The sequence below is a fragment of the Narcine bancroftii genome, chromosome 8 (genome assembly GCF_036971445.1).
Source record: "Narcine bancroftii isolate sNarBan1 chromosome 8, sNarBan1.hap1, whole genome shotgun sequence".
Lineage (NCBI taxonomy): Eukaryota > Metazoa > Chordata > Chondrichthyes > Torpediniformes > Narcinidae > Narcine > Narcine bancroftii.
In genome coordinates this window covers 82,194,902-82,213,691 of record NC_091476.1, presented here as the reverse complement: position 1 = coordinate 82,213,691, position 18,790 = coordinate 82,194,902, and the positions used below count along the sequence as shown (strand labels likewise).

General features: G+C 44.7%; 1 protein-coding gene across 12 annotated transcripts in view; it reads right to left on the bottom strand.

Annotated features, from left to right (window-relative positions):
- The window catches only part of acad8 (acyl-CoA dehydrogenase family, member 8), a 165,961-nt gene that overhangs the window by 109,347 nt on the left and 37,824 nt on the right, over window positions 1–18,790 (bottom strand). For all 12 annotated transcript variants that reach the window (XM_069894346.1, XM_069894349.1, XM_069894351.1 and 9 more), the window contains one exon: window positions 6,640–6,716. In XM_069894346.1, coding sequence (XP_069750447.1) covers window positions 6,640–6,716 — 77 coding nt within the window. The remainder of the gene's footprint in view (window positions 1–6,639; window positions 6,717–18,790) is intronic.

Genomic DNA, 18,790 nt, shown 5'->3' with positions numbered 1-18,790 from the left:
GCTCTGAAGACAGAAAGGTGGTAAGGAATGCAGCAAGGTGGGAACTCCAACTGGGAGAGCGGGGGGGGGGGGGGTGGGGGGGAGGGTGGGGGGTGATGGCGCCAGTAGAGGAGCAGTTTTAAATGATGCCACTAAAGGGAAGGTTTCTTCTTCAGAAGAACCCATGGGCTTCTGGGTACTATCATCAATGTCACTGTCAGTTAGGGGTGTATCTGTGTTTCTTAAAAGGGAAATGTATGTGCTGGAAATGTCTTTTAATATGGAAATGTTATGACAGAATTTAGAAAATTGGGAAGATATTATTGTTATACAACATTTGTGTGAGAAATGGTATGGATAAAACACTAAAGTTTATTAGTCTTGATATTAATGGGTTAAATGGGAAGGTGAAGAGGGAGAGGGTTGGCACACTTAAAGAAATTAAAAGAGGATATAATATTTCTGCAGGAAGCACATCTTACCAAATTGATACATGATAAATTAAAAAGAGGATGGGTGAGAAATAATATCATCGTCCTTTGGTTCAAGAGAGGTGGCTATTCTAATTAATAAAAATACACCAGAGTAAATACAAGATACCTCGACTTATCAAGCTGGAAGAAATGTAAAGGCACTGGGTATATAGATATGTACTTGGGAGATAAATTAGGAAAGGTTTGTTAGAGTAGGTCACATACAAACATTTTAAAACAAATCTTATTTGAAATACTGGAGCTCCGCCCCATGCTAGACATATCGGGGCCTCAGAGCTTTTGCAAGAGCTTTGAAGAGTGCTCAAGTGACTTCACTAATGGATTGTTGTTTACAAAAGGCAACAGATGGAAGATCTTGCTGGAGCCACAGATTGTCTGGAAGTTAATTTGTTATTTTAGGATGATCATGTAGTTTTGCAAGCAGAGAGAGTCAAACAGGTTGTGTGTGTGTGTGTGTGTGTGTGTGTGTGTGTGTGTGTGTGTGTGTGTGTGTGTGTGTGTGTGTGTGTGTGTGTGAGAGAGAGAGAGGAGAGAGTGAGAGAGAGAGAAAACACTTCTACAGTGTTACAGCTATAACAGTAGCTGGGACTGGAACAGGACAAACTGGCAAGCTTATGAAGAGCCCCATTTGGAAGAAGGCCTGGTCAAAGCCCTTGTAGTTCATGCAAGAGGAGGGGAGTGACTTTCTAATGTTTCACTTGGAATAAGTAAACAAAAAGGAACTCTGTGGTGACCTGAAAGAAAGAGGTTATCATCTGGAGAACCCTGACGGGGCAAGTTTTGTCAGCACATACTGAGGTGGCTGGGTATCCATTGTACAAAAAAATCTCTCTCTGAAAACCGACAAAAACCTTCCTGAGCGGTAACCATTTACCTTTCAAGCACCAAAGCCTGGTGAACTTCCTAAATCTTAAATTTTGTGCGCAATATAAGAATTGCTTGCAACCAGTGAACTTGGAGGAATGAGAAGTAAGATTGGACTGCGAACTTACACACACATTACATACACGTGCACTTAGAATTAGAAGGAGGTTGAGTTAGGTCAGATAAGTTAAAGTGTGATTCTGTTTTCATATTTAAACATAAATAAAAGCAACCTTTGATTAAGTAACCATTTGTCTTGGCGAATAGTTCTGCTGGGTCTTCGGGTCCTCTGGGCTCATAACAGCAAACTGTAAAGATTATGGAGAAGCATGAACATTTATGAATATTTATGCCCCAAATTATGATGATGAAACCTTTATGAAGGATATATTCTTAAAAACAACAGAAGGAAGACAAAATCTATTAGTTGGAGACTTTAATTTCTGCTTGGAGCCAATACTAGGTAAATCAGCGAGAACAATAACGAGGGTGAAAGCAGCAAAAACCTCAATATCGTATAAGAAAGATGTAAATCTTATCGATGTTAGAGGCAATTAAATCCCACAGAGAGAGACTATTCTTTTTACTCAAGGGTGCACAACTCGCATAAAGGAAATTTATGTGACATTTTTAATGTCTGACCAGTTAAAAAGTAGAGTGATTAAAAAAAGAATATCTAGCAAGGCTTCTATCAGATCATTCTCCATTAACTATAGCAACAATAGAAAAGCAAGAGAATATATACACATTTCTTTTTTTTTTCGAAACTTTATTTATTAATTTTAACATATGAAGAAAATAAGTAATTCACGTACAGAAAAAATACAAAATAAAGTAATACAAGTACAAAGTAACATAGTTAATACAATACCAATCTCGGCATCTCCCCCTAACAACTAAAAACTAAGACTAAAAAAAAACTATTTTTAATCCCTAAACCCCCCCCCTCCAAACCCCCATGATAAAGAGTGAAGAATTAATACTATTAGTATAATAAAAAAAATAAAAAATATACCTTAAAAAAAAAGATCGATATATATAAAAAAAACAAAAAAAATATTAATTAAGTATTAATTATTAATCCAAAAATTTTTTATTATATAAGAATATATATGAAAAAACAAAAACAAAAAGAACTTAAATGAAAAAAAACCAGCTAATAATGAAAAAACAAAAAAAGAAAAAAAAAGGGAAAAATAGAAAACATATATATAGAAAAAATATATAATAAAAAAAGTTTTTTTTTAAAAAGAAACAAAAATGATTAATTCAAACTTATTTAAATTGTATATAATCAATAAATGGGGTCCACTTTAACTCTTAAAAAGACATCTTATCTTGTATAGAAAAAGACATTCTTTCCATAACGAAACAAAACTTCATCTCTGAATACCACCTATCTAAAGACAATACATTTCTATTCTTCCAAGTAATCGCTATACATTTCTTGGCCACTGCCAGCGCTAAGTAAATAAAAGAGATCTGGTAATTATCTAATTCTAAATCAATCAACGGTTGCATATTCCCTTATAAAAATATATCAGGGTCTAATACAATATGAAGATTATATAGATTATTAAATACAGATTGAATACCTTTCCAAAATTGTAATCGATCACACAACCAAACAGCATGTAAAAAAGTATCAGAAACCTGATCACAACGAAAACAAAGATCTGACTTACTAAAACCAATTTTTAAAAATTTTTCGGGTGTTAAATATAATTGATGTATAAAACTATAATTAATCATCGCCAATCTAGCATTAATCAATTTTCGAACACTATTACGGCAGATTTCAGACCAATCTTCTTCAGTTATTGTTAAACTTAAATCTTTTTCCCATTTAATTTTATCTTTATCCCAATCTATTTTATTTTCACTTTCCAACAAAATACGATACAAACCTGATATATAACCTTTTTTTGGAAATGAGAGCACATATTTCTCAAAACCAGTTTCAGACAGCAAATTCATTTGACGACTGCATACCTGTTTTACAAAAGATCTTAACTGATAATACACAAATATAGAATAACCACTTATATCAAATCTCTTTTGCAATTCTACAAAAGAACAAAAATGACCTTCTAAAAAACAGTCAGATAAATTATGTATTCCTTTCTCCTCCCATTGTTTCAAAATAGTATTAGATACCGTGAAAGGAACAAGTTGATTATTGTATAATGGTAATCTTCCCGACCACTTATTTTTCAATCCCATTTTATGTAATTTACTTGTCCATAAATTCATTAAATGTTTCAATATTGGTACATCATAAGTTCGTAACAAATTTTTATTCCATCGAAATAAAAATTCGTTCGAAAATTTTTCTGAAATAACTGCCAATTCTATCTGTGCCCAACTAGGCGTATCTTGTGTGGCCATTCATGCGCTAAGGAATCTAAATTGAGCTGCTTCATAATAAAATTGAAAGTTAGGTAGCCGTAACCCTCCAAATTGAAAATCCCACATCAATTTTTTCAATGCCACCCTAGGAAATTTTCCTTTCCACAAAAAATCCCTAATTACTTTATATAAATCCTTAAAAAATCTTTTTTGTAAACAACAAGGAATTGATTGAAATAAATATTGTATACGAGGAAAAATATTCATTTTTATAGTATTAATTCTTCCTAATAAACCCAAAGGTAAATCTTTCCATTTAACTAAATCTGCCTTAGTCTTCTTCGTTAAAGGAAGATAATTAAGTGAATATAAATTTTGGTAGTCAGTATTAACATTAATTCCCAAATATTTAATTTGTTTCGTCCACTTCAAATTCGTAATATTTCTAAACATTGAATAATCATCTTTACTAATTGATAAAATTTCACTTTTAGACCAATTAACCTTATAACCAGATAATTGACCATAAGGAATCTTGAAGTGCTGGCAGAGAAACATCAGGATCCACCAAAATATATACACATTTCTGATATGAAACACACTTATAGCATATTTAAGGGGACAAATTATATTCTATACGAAGAATCTTAAGGAACATATGGCGGAAGTAAACAGTTTGGAGAAGAATATTAAAGAATTAGAAAAAAAGCAAAGAACATGTCAACAAGAAGAATACAGATTACTGGAGAATAAAAAGCTAACATAAAAAATACATAGGACAGAAAAAGCTATATTACAAACAATACTATGAGTTTGGTGAATGGGTACACAAAGTTTTGTCAGATTAAAACAGATGTTGGGTTATATCTTGGGCCGACGCCCCCAGCTCGGCTGGGTTCAGGCGGTCCCAAGTCCCCCCTCCTCCCCCCCACCAAGTCACTCCTCATCGGGCTTCCACTCGATGTTCCTGGCTGAAATTCTCCTTCTTCAGTGTTTGCTTTTGGCTGCCTTGGTCATTTGGCACTAGTTTTACCCATTTTTGATGGTAAAATTCTGGTTTTGAGCTTTGTAACCATCTTTTTAATACTTATTGTGGAGAGCTCTTTCAAAGTACTTCTGCTCAGCTCCTTACTATGGCTATGCAACCCCTCTACCCCACCATGCCCAAAAATCCTTTGAACTTCAAAATTGAACTTACTTCTACAGTTTCCTTTGGAAATTTGTTTTGGATATGGACCAACCTCTGTGTGAAAAGGTTTCCCCTCAGATCCTCTTAAATATCTGGCCATTAATCTATACCCTCTAGCTAATCACCTACCCAGGAAATTGACTAGGCCCTTTCACTCTGCCATGTAAAATGGGGTTAACTGGGTAATTTTCCCGACTAGTGCCCCACTCACGCGGCAGTTAGAAAGGGTCCAACCCAGTCAGCGTGGTCCTAATCAACCAGATCCCAACCAACCAGGTCCCAGACCTACCTCAGAGTTTATCAGGGAACCCAATTAAACTTAACTCGTCCTCTGGCAACTTGAACAGGAAAATGGCCGACCCAGTTACTCCTGTGATGTTGGCACTTGTGCTCTGGTGTCACAGGGAAACACCTGACTGAAGTGCCTGACGAGATCGGAGGAGAGGTCGATGCAATGGAAGGGGGGGGGGGGTGGGGGGGGAAGAGGTCACTTCCACAGTGGTGGTGAAGGAGAGAGGTCGCTGCTGCGGGGGAGGGGAGAAGGGTCACTGCCACAGGGGGAAGAGGTCACTGCAGTGAGGGAGGGGGACAAGGTTGCTGCCATGGGGGGGGGGGGGGTTGGGCTAGTGGCTAGTGAGAGGTCACTGCCGTGGGGGGAGGGGCAGCGGAGAGTTTGCTGCCGTGGGGGAGGGAAGAGGTCGCAGCTGCAAGGGAGGGGGGAGGTCATTGTCATGGGAAGGGGAGAGGTAACTGTTGCAGGAGGGGAGAGGTTGCTGTCACAGGGGAGGGAGAGGTCACTGCCACAGGGGAGGGAAGAGGTCGCTGCTACAGGGGAGGGGAGTGGTCGCTGCTGCGGGGGAAGGGAAAGGTCGCTGCTATGGGGAGGGGAGAGGTTGCTGCTGCGGGGGAGGGGAGAGTTCGCTCCCGTGGGGTTGGGGAGAGGTTGCTGCCGTGGGGGGAGGAGAGGAAATGCATAGCAGAAAGGGATTGATATATGGCATGTTGAAATACATATTTCAGCATCTCCAAAGTGTATACTACTCAGAAAGATTACATATAATTTACAGAAAAAATTGAAATTTTTCAAAAGATTTGGGAACCATATTTTCAAATTATAGGAATTGGGTTGTAATCACCCAACTTAGGTCTTCCAATTCCTTAAAATCAAGTTACGATTTGTGAATAGTTTTATTAATTTTTATTTTTATTCAATAATATCCAGATGTTTTCTTCTTTCATTTTTTTTTTCTTTGGGGCTGAATTCTATGGGGGAAGGAGGTTTAAATTCTTATGTATTCATCATTAGTATTTTGAAAAAGACAATAATGTATAATTTTAATGCATATGTGAAAATTTTAATAAAATATTCCAAAAAAAAGCCTTGCTATTGTCCAGGTATACACACCCTTATCAATCCTCTTCGTCAACTCTTCAAAACTCTTGTCAGATTCGTGACACACTCTCTCATAAACAAAGCTACGCTTTCTCCAGTCAAAATCCCTCAGAATTCTCTCCACCAATTTTCTGACTACTGAGCGCACTGTCCTTAGTTCCTTTGCTTATCTTTTCTGCCCTTAAATAATGGTACAACATTAGCCATCCTCTAGTCTTCTGACATTTCACCTGCAAGGGCCTCTGCAATTTCTTCTCTTGTTTCCCACATGGGCTAACGATGCACTTCATTTGGTTCTTGAAGATTTGATGCCAACAACCTCCTCCCTGTACTTTGGAGCATGGTTTGGAATATGCATCTCGCTTGCTTACCTTTGATCCATTGAGAATATAGTAATCCCCTTTTTTCCGTGCTGTAGTGATTAGTGAAGCTGCATCACTGCCACTTCCTGTTGGGGAGAATCATACAATATTATATGGACACATTCATCTTTACACAGCGTTCAATAATTGATAATGTAGGTATGTTCAGATATCTGAAAAGGAAATGACACAAGGAGGAAAGAAACTTAACTTCTGATCACTGCCCTACCACTCCTAAAAAGGACTCCTATGCATAGTAGGTTGACACCTGAATAGTAGATACTATGATTAACCAATTGGATTACTTTTTTCCCTGAACTGTTACTAATAAGAAGCAACTCCTGTGACATGGGAGAAAGCTGAAAACTGAATTTGTCAGTACACACAGAGACCTACTGAATTGCTGCAACAATGGAAGCTCTGTAACATCGATTCCTAACCTAGATCCAGCTCTGATCTATATAAATTGATGGTAAACATGTCAATTACTAATTATTTCTGTTGACTGAGCCACAACAGGGGTGAAAATACTGATTGCCATTGCACCTTGCACCTGATTTAGTATTGAAACTGGATTTCTCGACCAATGCAAGTAACCACAATGTATCAAATCCAAATATTTAAACACTCAAATCAGATCATCCACAGACTAGCAAATTCATCTATGTGGCATTTTTTTTTTTTTAAATTGACATACAGCACAGTAACAGGCCATTTCAGCCCATGAGCCCCTGCCACCAATTTATATCCAATATGTTTCGAACAGTGGGAGGAAACTGGAGCCCCCGGGCAAAGCCCACACAGATACGGGGAGAACGTAAAAACTTACAGACAGCATGGGCTTCGAACCCCAGTCCCTATCTCTGGCATTTACTCGAACCACTGCACCAACTGTGCCTCCCCACTTTTTTGAATGCCTTTTGGAAATTCAAATACTATGTAGCCCTACACATATTCTCAAATTCATCAAACATAATTTCTCTTTTATAAAATCACACAGTGTTTGATTGCTACAACTTACTTCATAATAGATTCTAACTCCCCATCCTCACCCCAAGGCGGCCTGGTTGATGTTTATTGCCTACCTCGTGTCAATTTGTAACAATTACTGGGTGGCACAGATAGCATAGGGGTTAGTGCAACGTCTTTACAGCACCAGCGATCGAGACCAGTGTTCGAATCCTGTGATGTCTGTAAAGTTTGTGTGCTCTCCCCATGTGTGCGTGGGTTTTCCCTGGGGGCTCTGGTTTCCTCCCACTGTGCGAAATGTATGGGGTTGTAGGTTAATTGGGTGTAAAATGAGCAGAATGTGGGCCAAAATGCCCATATGTTCTGTGTGTTCTAAACTTTAAAAAAAATAATTTAAGTCATTTTCTACCTCTGTATTTGCTCTCCTCCAAGTTTAACAAAACTATTTTCACACTTGAAATTTCTCACTTTCAAACTAAATATCCATCTATTACCTCTTGCCCGCGGGACTGCCCCTCCCCCCCACCATTTTTTTCGGGCGCCTGCCTACATATTTTACTCTGATGAAGGGCTCAAGCCCGAAACGTCAGTCATGCATCTTTGCTGTTGCTACATAGAGAACACTGTTTGAGCTGTTGAGTTTCTCGAGCATTGCTTTTACTTCACCCATGGGGTCTGCAGACTTTCATATTTTACCCCATACCATTTTATTAAATCTTCCCAGAAGATTCTACACTCGGGATCATTTGTTAATCCTATCTCATTAACCCATAATCAAATCTATTGTTGTCACTTTTTCTGGTTGGTTCATTTCATATTATTCTAAGAAAATGTCAAGAATACACTTCGATCTTGATTTCAGAGCCACCATTTTTAATTTGTTTTGTGTTAAAAAAAGGTTAAAGTGTCATTCACAATTACTGTAGAGCCTGTCTTATAAGCCTCCATTATTTCTAAAATTGTACACTATTGTACAGTGTAGCTACTGTTTGGAAACTTCCTGGTTGGAAGCTGTAACTTCTTGGACCACAAGACCCTGCAGAAGATAGTGAAGTCAACAGAAAAGATCATTGGGGGCTTTCTTCCTACCATGAAGGATATTTACAACACTCAATGCAGGCAAAAGGCAATAAACATTGTGAAGGACTCAACACGCCCCTCATGTAAACTGGTCTCACTTCTGTCATCTTGAAGGAGGTTCAGTAGCACTCAGATTAGGCAACAATTTTTTTCCCCAAGCCATCAGGCTCTTGAATTCCCAGAACATTTGTGGATAGTGTATCGTGGACTTTTACTGTATGCATCTTAATATTTTAATATTTCAATGTGTTTAATTTATCTTCTAATGTAGCGGCTACACTACTCCTGAAAGAACACACAACCAGATGGGTTGAGCTCAGTGAGCAGACTAGTTTATTGCAGGCTGCTGGGCTGTACTTATACTCCCAGCCTGGACCTGGCTGAGAACCGCGCTGGAGGGCGCTGACATCACCCGGGCTTCTGAGCCCTGTGCTGGGAGGAAGGGAATACCCCCGACTGCGCCATTTTGGCCAACTGCCCCGCCACATGGCTTACAAGCGGGGCCGGTTCACCTGCCTAGTGGTGAGCCGCCACACAGCCCCCCCACACCCCAGAACTGGCGCCAATGTCCTTTTTCACCAGGCGGCCTCGCTTCTTGGACTGGGCTATGACCATGGGCTCAGTGGGATTGAGGTGCGCTGGCTTCAGCCTGTCCACGGTAAACAGCTCCCACCTGCCGCCAATGTCCAGCGTGAACGTGGAGTTGAAACGCTGTACAACCCTGTACAGCCCCTCGTATGGTCGCTGCAGAGGTGCCACGGTCGGGCCCCACCAAACGAAAACGTACTCCGTAGAAAACATTTCATCGGGAACATGAGATAGGCAGGTGCCATGCCAGGGCGGCGGTGGGGGTTCAAACGAGTCCAAGCGTGCCCTGAGGTGAGGAAGTAGTTTGTGTGGCAACCACTGGGAATTGTCAGGTGCATTGACGAACTCACCAGTTAGTGCCAGCGGCACACCATAGACCAGCTCAGCAGATGACGCCTGCAGATCTTCCTTGGGAGTGGAGCGGATGCCCAAGTGTACCCAAGGCAGTTTGTCCACCCAGTCGCAACCGCTGAGGCAGGCCATGAGTGCCAACTTGAGGTGGCGGTGCAGACGTTCAACCAGTTCATTGGCCTGAGGGTGGTAGGCTGTGGTGCAGTGTAGCTGTATCCCCAACCTGTTGGCGAGCTGTGCCCAGAACGCAGATGTGAACTGGGCGGTCCAATCACTGGTGGTGACCCGGGACGCCGAACCGGGCCACCCAACCATGCAACAGGGCTAGGGAGCCCTGTTGGAGGCGTCTGGCATTGGGATCGCCTCAGGCCAGTGAGTGGTGCAGTCCACCATCACAAACAGGTAATGGCTGCCCCGGGAAACGGGCAAGGTCCCGACGATGTCCATGTGAATGTGGCTGAACCGTTCCTGGACTTGCTCGAACTGGCGTGCCTGTGCACCTTGGATGTCTGGCAATGGATGCATGTTCTGGTCCAGCCCGCGATCTGCTTCCGCAGCTCATGCCATACGAATCGTTCTGCCACCATCCGGACCGTGGACCTGATGGACAGATGTGAAAGGTCATGGATGTGACTGAAGACACCTGTCTGTGCCACTGCCGGGGAACAAATAGTCATGGGGTGCCCTTGGAGATATCGCACAGGATGGTGCCTTCTCCACTCAGAGTCGGGAGATCTCGGAACCACAGGCCCATGATGGTGGTCTTGAAGGCCCTCTTCTTCTCATCAGACTTCTGGTCCCGGGCAAGCTGGTCAAAGTCGAGGCCAGGCGTCAGTGCGCAGATGGCCGGTCGCGTGAGTGCATCAACCACATTGTCCTTCCCCTCCTTGTGTTGAATGTCGGTGGTAAACTCCAACAGAAAGGAGAGGTGACGCTGTTGGTGAGCCGATCAGGGATCCTTTGAAATCGTGAGCGCCTCGGTGAGGGGTTTGTGGTCAGTGAAGATGGTAAAAGTCCTCCCCTCCGAGAAATAGCGGAAATGCCACACTGCTAGGTACATGCCCAGTAACTCGCGGTCGAAGTCACTATACTTGCGTTCCGGTGGGCAGAGCAGGGGGCTGAAGAATGCCAGCAGCTTGCAATGTCCATTCATCTGCTGCTCCAGGACTGCACCGATGGCTGTGGCAGAGGCATCGCTAGAGAGTGCCATATGCAGGTCGGTGTGCAGGTGGGCGAGCATGGTGGCCTTCGCAAGGGCGTCCTTGATGGCCTCGAATGAGGTGCAGGCTTCTGGGTTCCAAGCGAGCATTTTGTGCTTGGCTGCGATGAGGGCGAATAGCGGCTGCATGATGTGCACAGCTCCTGGGATGAAGCGGTTGTAAAAGTTGACCATACCCGCCAACTCCTGCAGCCCCTTGAGGCTGTCCAGGTGTGGGAACTCCCTGATAGCGGCGACCTTCGCAGCAGTGAGTGTGGCTCCTTCGGCCGTGATGGTATGGCCCAGGAACTGCATGGACTCTTTCCCGAACTGACATTTGGCCGGGTTGATGGTAAAGCCGAAATCGGCCAGCCAGAAGAAAAGAGCACGTAAATGGGCCTTGTGTTGCGCCTGGTCCTTGCTGGCGACGAGGATGTCATCCAAATAAATAAAGATGAAATCCAAGTTCCTGCCCACAGAGTCCATGAGGCGCTGGAAGGTCTGAGTGGCGTTCTTGAGCCCAAACAGCATGCGCAGGTATTCGAACAAGCCAAAGCAGGTAATGATGGCCATCTTGGGTATGTCCTCAGGGTGCACCAGGACCTGGTGATATCCACGCACCAGGTCAACCTTGGAGAAAACCCTCACACCTTGCAGGTTGGCCGTAAAGTCTTGGATGTGAGGGATGGGGTAACGGTCAGGAACTGTTGCCTCGTTGAGCCGTCGATAGTCTCCGCAGGGACGTCAGCCGCCGGACGCTTTTGGGATCAGATGGAGCGGCGAGGCCCACGGGCTGTTGGACCGCCGAATGATCCCCAGTTCCAACAGGTGCAAAAACTCCTCCTTCACCACCCGGAGCTTTTCAGGCGGGAGTCGGCATGCCTTGGCGTGAACCAGTGGGCCCTGGGTGGGGATGTGGTGGAACACCCATTGGCACAGTGAAGCAGCAGAGAACTGTGGCTTGAGGAGTGTCGGGAATCCGTCCAGGATTCGCTGGAACTCGTCTCTGGGCGTCCTGATCATGGTCATCTGCGGTTGCTCTGAGCGGGAGGCATCGAGGCGAACGGCCTGAAAGGTACGCGCGTCCACCAGGCACCTACCTCGAATGTCCACCAGAAGCCCATGTGCAAGGAGGAAGTCTGCACCCAGGCTGGCAATCGGAGGGACGAGACAATGAACCTCCACACGCAATTTTGTTGGCCGATCTGGACATGGACTGTCTTGTCTCCATACGTCTGGATTTCTGTTGCATTGGCCATACGGAGGGGAGGTGCACGAGATCGGTTCCTGGACTCGACAGCCGTGGCCGGGATGATGCTGATCTAGGCTACAGTGTCAATGAGGAACCGCCAGCCGCTGACTGAGTCCCACAGGTAGAGAAGGCTGTGTCCTTGGCCAGCTGTCGCAGCCATTAACAGCGGCCGGCCTGCTCGTTTTCCTGGAACGAGCAGGGCTGACGACACTTCTGAACCTTGGCTCCCCAGCGCTGGTGGTAGAAGCATAGGCCTGGAGCGGATGCTGTGGCCTTGGTTATGCTCTTGTGGGCCCCTGCAGGGGCCTGATGCTCTACCGCAGCACTAGGGGCAGGCTTGGCATGGTCATGCCCATTCCTCGTGACCTGCTGGACCGCTGAGCCCTCCGTGAATCGTGCGAGCCATAGCTCTTGGGCCTTCTGGCCGACCTTTCTTGGGTCGGTGAAGCTCTCCTGGACCAGCAGCGGCCGGATGTCCCCAGGCATATGGTCGAGGAAAATGCACTCGAAGAGTGAGCAGTTGGTGTGCTCACCCATGAGTGCGAGCATCTCGTCCATCAGCTCCATCAGGGACCTGTCCCCCATGGCAACCAGGTGCAGCATCCAAGCAGCACGCTGGTGCCTGGATAGTGCGAGGCATCCGGTAAGCACTCGCTTGATGGTCTCGTATTTGTCCTCGGCGGGTGGGTGCTGAACGAGGTGCAGCAGCACGCGTCTGGCAGCGACCATAAGGTAGAATTTGGTCATGTCGGACGAAATCTGGCGGAGGTGAAACTGAGCCTATGCGTGGCCGAACCAGATCTCCGGCTCCTGAACCCAGAATTCAGACAGCTTCATGGCTATAGCACTGATCCCAGGCTTGCTCATGATGGGTTCAAAGATGTTTGAACCAGTCGGGGTCACCAATTGTAGCAGCAGCTACACTACTCCTGAAAGAACACACACAACCAGATGGGTTGAGCTCAGTGAGCAGACTGGTTAAAAGCAGGCTGCTGGGCTGCACTTATACTCCCAGTCCGGACCTGGCTGAGAACCGCACTGGAGGGTGCTGACGTCACCCAGGCGTCACATGGTCCCCCAGCGTGGGTTTCTGAGCCCCGTGCTGGGAGGAAGGGAACACCCCCGACTGTGCCATTTTGGCCGGCTGCTCCGCCGCGTGGCTTACAAGCAGGGCTGGTTCGCCTGCCTTGTGGTGAGCCGCCACACTAACATATTAATGTAAATATGCTTCTCGGTCCTGAAGAAATGCTATCGCGTCTTTACCGTGTGAGCAGGGTCTGAGCAATAAATAAAGGTGACTTGACTACAACATTGTTTCCCTTGCTCCTTTCTGAACCAAGGTCACTTCTTACGATTGGACAGGTGACCAATGAAAGGGCTGCATTCCTGGTGTGACAGAGTATATAGATATGTTTTTGGGAGATAAATTGGGAAAGGTTTATTAGAGTAGGTCACGTTCAAACACTTTGAAACAGATCTTATTTGAAATACTGGAGCTCTGCTAATGCTAGACATATCAGCTCCATAGCCTTTTCAAGAGCTTTGGAGAGTGCTTAATAGACTTCACTAATGGATTATTGTTTACAAAAGGCAACAGATGAAAGATCTTGTTGGAGCTGCAGATTGTCAGAAGTTGTTATAAGAGGGTCATGCGGTTTTGCAAGCATAGAGTCAAACAGGTTTTCTCTCACAGACAGACAGACACAGAGATCACTTGCACAGTGTTATAGCCAGTAACAGCAGCTGGGACGCATCATGATCAGGATAGGAGGAGCAACATTCCATTGGGATTGTGTTTTGGCTTCCATTGCACAGCCCATTTTGGGTGCAGACTTCTTACGATCCCAGGACTTGCTGATCGACGTGAAGCAGAGGAAATTAATTAATGCCACCACTTTCCACATGTACCCGCTGATATGCAGCAAAGGGCGAGTTTCCCAGCTCGGGGTGCACACCCTACACAAAGACACCTATGCTGGTGTGCTCTCTCTTAATTTCAATTCCTCCACAACGGCCTATGGTGTGTCCCATTACATCGACACCTCAGGCTTGTCGATTTATGCCAGGGCTTGTCATCTCCCACCAGATAAACTACAGCAGGCCAAGGCAGAATTTACTGCCATGGAGCCATTAGGTATAATTTGGCATTCCAACACTCCTTGGGCATCGTTATTACACATAGTACCCAAGAACATTCTAGTGGATGGAGACCCTGCAGCAATTACCGCAGGCTCAATAACATAACTACACCTGACAGATCTCCCTTTCTTCACATACAAAATTTCATTGCCCATCTGCACAATTGCCATGTTTTCTCCAAAGTCGATCTTGTCAAGGGATATCATCAAATTCCAATCCACGCGGATGACATTCCCAAACTGCAATTATTACTCCTTTTGGGCTGTTTGAATTCCTTAGGATGCCATTTGGGTGGAAGAATGCCACTCAAGTGTTCCAGCGACTTATGGACGCTTTGGGCAGGGATTTAGAATTCACTTACATATACTTGGATGACATTCTCATTGCCAGTCAGAATGAGCATGATCACCACCTGCAATTACGCTGCCTGTTCCAACGGCTGGATGAATTTGGACTTAAAGCAAATGCCAATTTGGTAGGTCAACTATCGATTTCCTGGGCACAAGATCACAGCCGAAGGTGTCTTTCCCTTAGCCACAAAATGGACGCAGTCCATGCCTTGCCAAAGCCTACCACGATTAAGGGGCTGCAGAAATTCTTGGGCATGATAAATTTCTATCACCGGTTCATTCCAGCAGCCAATGATATTCTTTGACCACTGTAAATAAGCTTGATCAATTAGAGAGGGATGAAAAAAGAAATTTAGTACAATAGGGATTTCCAAGATAAAATGACTTAGGCCAAAAAATCTCCGGAATTGAAACCATATACGTAGTGTATGTTTAGCCATTGGATTATCAATTAGTTTATATAGTTTAGTAAGAGTAAAAGGGAGAGCAGCTCCCAAAATAGAACTAATTGAGAAATTTTGTACCAGTTTAATTTCTAAATTTACCCAATGGGGATTTAGAGATAATTCTGAATAATTCAACCAATACCTTAAGTAACTAATATTAATTGCCCAATAATACATTCTAAAGTTGGGTAATGCCAATCCTCCCTCCAGTTTAGATTTCTGTAAATATTTTTTTCCCAATCTAGGATTCTTGTTTTGCCAGATATATGAAGACAATTTAGAATCGACCTTATCAAAAAAAAGATTTAGGAACTGATTTAGGACTGATTTTTGATTTTTCTATGGGCAAATTTCCACAGTAGTCCAGGACAAATCCAATCAAAATTTATTGTCATAAACAAGTCATGAAATTCAGTGTTTCGCAGTAGCTTCACAGTGCCAACATTTACATAAACCACTTTACAACAATAAATAAAAATGATAGTGCATGAAAAGTAATGCAGTTCACTGATTTTTCAAGAATCTGATGGCAGCGGGGAAAAAGCTCGACTTTAGGCTCCTGAACCTTTTCCCTCATGTTAGTAGAGTGAAGAGGGCATGGCCTGGGTTGGGGGAGGAATCTTTGAGGATAGAAGTTGCTTTTTTAAAACACTGTTTCATGTAGATGTCCTTGATAGAGTGAAGTCTGGTGCCTGTGATGTTGCAGGCCGAGTTAACAACCCTCTGGAATTTATTCTTGCCCTGAGAGTTAGGGCCTCCATACCAGAGAGTGATGCAACCAGCCAGAATGCTCTCCACGGTACACCTGTACAAGTTTACGAGACTCTTCGGTGACATACCGAATCACTTCAAGCACCTCACAAAGTATAGCCAATGGTGAGCCTTCTTCATGATTGCATCAACACGGAGGCTCCAGGACAGATCCTCAGAAATCCTAACCACCAGGAATTTTAAGTTCTTGACCCTCTCCACTAACGAGTCCTCAATGAGGACTGGGTCATGTTCCCCTGACTTTCTCCTGAAGTCCACAATCATCTCCTTGGTTTTTCTAATGTTGAGGGCAAGGTTGTTGTCATTACACCATTCAACGAATTGATCTATCTCCCTCCTGTATGCTTCCTCATTGCCGTCTGTGATTCTGCCAACAACTGTGGTGTCATCGGCAAATTTGCAGATAGCATTGGAATTGTGCCTGGCCACTCAGTCATGGGTGTATAATGAGTAGTAGAGTGGGCTAAGCACGTATCCTTGGGGTGTGCCTGTGTTGATAAGTGAGGAGAGATGTTGTTTCCAATTTATACTGACTGTGGTCTTCTGATGAGAAAGTCAAGGATCTAGTTCCAGTTGGGGTACAGAGGCCCAGAGTTTATAGCTTCTCAACCAGCACTGAGGGAATAATGGTATTGAAGGCTGAGCTGTAGTCGACGAAGAGCAGCCGTATGTACGAGTTGTTGATTTTGAGGTGATCCAGAGCTGAGCAAAGAGCCAGTGATATTGTGTCTGTTCTGGAGCAATTGTGACGATAGGCGAATTGCAGTGGGTCCAGATCTTTGCTTAGGCACTGTATTGTGAAGGATTGCAGTTGTCATGTGACAGCACTGCCTCCTGCCTAGTCAGAGGACACACCAGCTACCAGTCAAGGTTTGGTTCCACCCCACCCATTAGTGCATTAGTGCACACCTTGCTGTTGGCTCCATGTAAATTACCTGGACTGCATTCTCCAGCCTGCCTGTATTTGGCCTTGGGCCATTGGCTGTTGTAATTAGATTAACTCTCCTGGCACTAAGATATTGGTCCCCAGTAAATGACCTGGGCTGGATCCTCCAGCACTAGAAAGGTGCCATGTGCTCTTTGTTCTCTCTCTTTGCCAGCTTAGGACCAGCCTGCTTCACTCCAGCTGAGAAATGTGGAAGGGTACTGGAGAAACTGTTGGTAAGATGTGCACTGTTAAAAGGGTTGGGTGTATTTAATTAGTGTCCTTTATAGCATAGAGCTGTGGCTGCACTGAGTCAAGGGGCAATGGGGCATCATAGTGATTTTTCCCTGATCATTGCATGTACCAGTTCATTGTGCGTGTGCGTGTGTGAGTGCACACGCAAGCGCTCTGCATCAGTTGCCATTTTCCCACACTTGCCTTCTGTAAATAAAATCCTTCCCTACATCAAAACTGTGTTCAGAGTCCTTGCCTTTGAGACCTACCAAACCTGTTTCCTCACTCACAACAGGTACGTGTTAATTCTGGTCATAACCAGCCTCTCAAAGCATTTCATCACAGTGGAATTTAGTGCTACTGAGCAGGAGTCGTTGAGGCAGCTCACACTACTCTTCAAAGGGCTGATGATTGATGCCCTTTTGAAACAGGTGGGAACCTCTGCCAGCCACAATGAGAGGTTGAAAACGTCCATGAACAGTCTCACCAGTTGCTTGGTGCAGATTTTCAGTACCCCGCCAGGTACACCGTCAGGACCTGACAATTTGCGAGGGTTCACCCTCTGTCATCAGCCTCAGAGGCAGATATCACAGGGACCTCAGCCTTTTTATGGATTCTGCTAGGCACTGTTTGGTTCTTCATCTCAAACCAGGCATAGAAGGTGTTCAACTCATCAGGTAATGAAGCATCACAGCCCTCGCTTTGTAAACTGCAATGGTCTGCACGCCTTGCTATAGCTGGCGTGTATCTGTTTCCACCTCTAGCCTCCTCCACAATTGCCACTTTGCTTCGAATGTGACCTTCCGCAGGTCACACCTGGTACTCTTGAAGAGATCTGGATCTCGCCCTCAGCAGGTTTCAAAATCCTCTGATTCATCCAAGGCTTCTGGTTGGGGAACACTCGGTATGTGCGCATGGGCACACACTCATCCACGCAGGTCCTGATGAAGTCTGTGGATGAGTTCCTGAAGATGAATTCTTGAATATGGCCTATGCCACCAATTCAAAGCAGTCCTGCAGACATTCCTCCACCTCCCTTGACCCACTTTTTCCGTCTTCATCACTGGTGTCCTCAGTCTCTGTTTGTACGCCAGGAGTAGAAGTACAACCCCGTGATCAGGCTTGCCAAAGTGTGGACATGATACGTTCTTCATAGTGGTGGAGTGGTGATCGAGTGTGTTGGTTCCCCTGGTCTCGCATGTGACACGTTGGTGGTAGTTTGTCAGATACTTCTTCAGGTTGGCCTGATTGAAGTCCCCTAAAATGATCAGGAAAGCATCAGGATATGCTGTCTCATGGCTGTTTATCACCGTGTTCAGCCCCTCCAGTGCCAGCCTGACATTAGCCTGGGGCGGAATGTCCACTGCGACCAGGATGATGCTGGTGAACTCCCTCAGCAGGTAGAATGGGTGACACTTGATCGCCAGAAGTTCCAGGTCGGGGGAACAGGACTGGGAGGAGACTGTCACGTCTGTGCACCACGATGAATTGATGATGACACAAATGCTGCCTCCCCTGGTTTTTCCAGATGCTGGTATTCAGTCAGCCTGGTGGAGGGTGCAGCCCATGGACTGCAGGACCATGTCCGGAATGTCCGTGTTTAGCCACGTTTCTGTAAAGCACATCAGGAGCGATTGTGACGATAGATGAATTGCAGTGGGTCCAAATCTTTGCTAAGGCATTGATGTCTTTCTGATGTTGAACTCTGGTTTGGAGTTCATCATTTGTTCTCCAAGGACTGTACGTTGGCCAATAGAATGGAAGGGAGCTAAACCTCAGGTCCCGGTGTCTCAGCTTGGTTGGGTCTTCTTTACATGGCCCATGGGTCTGCTCCTGGTAGTTCCTGTGGTGTTTAAA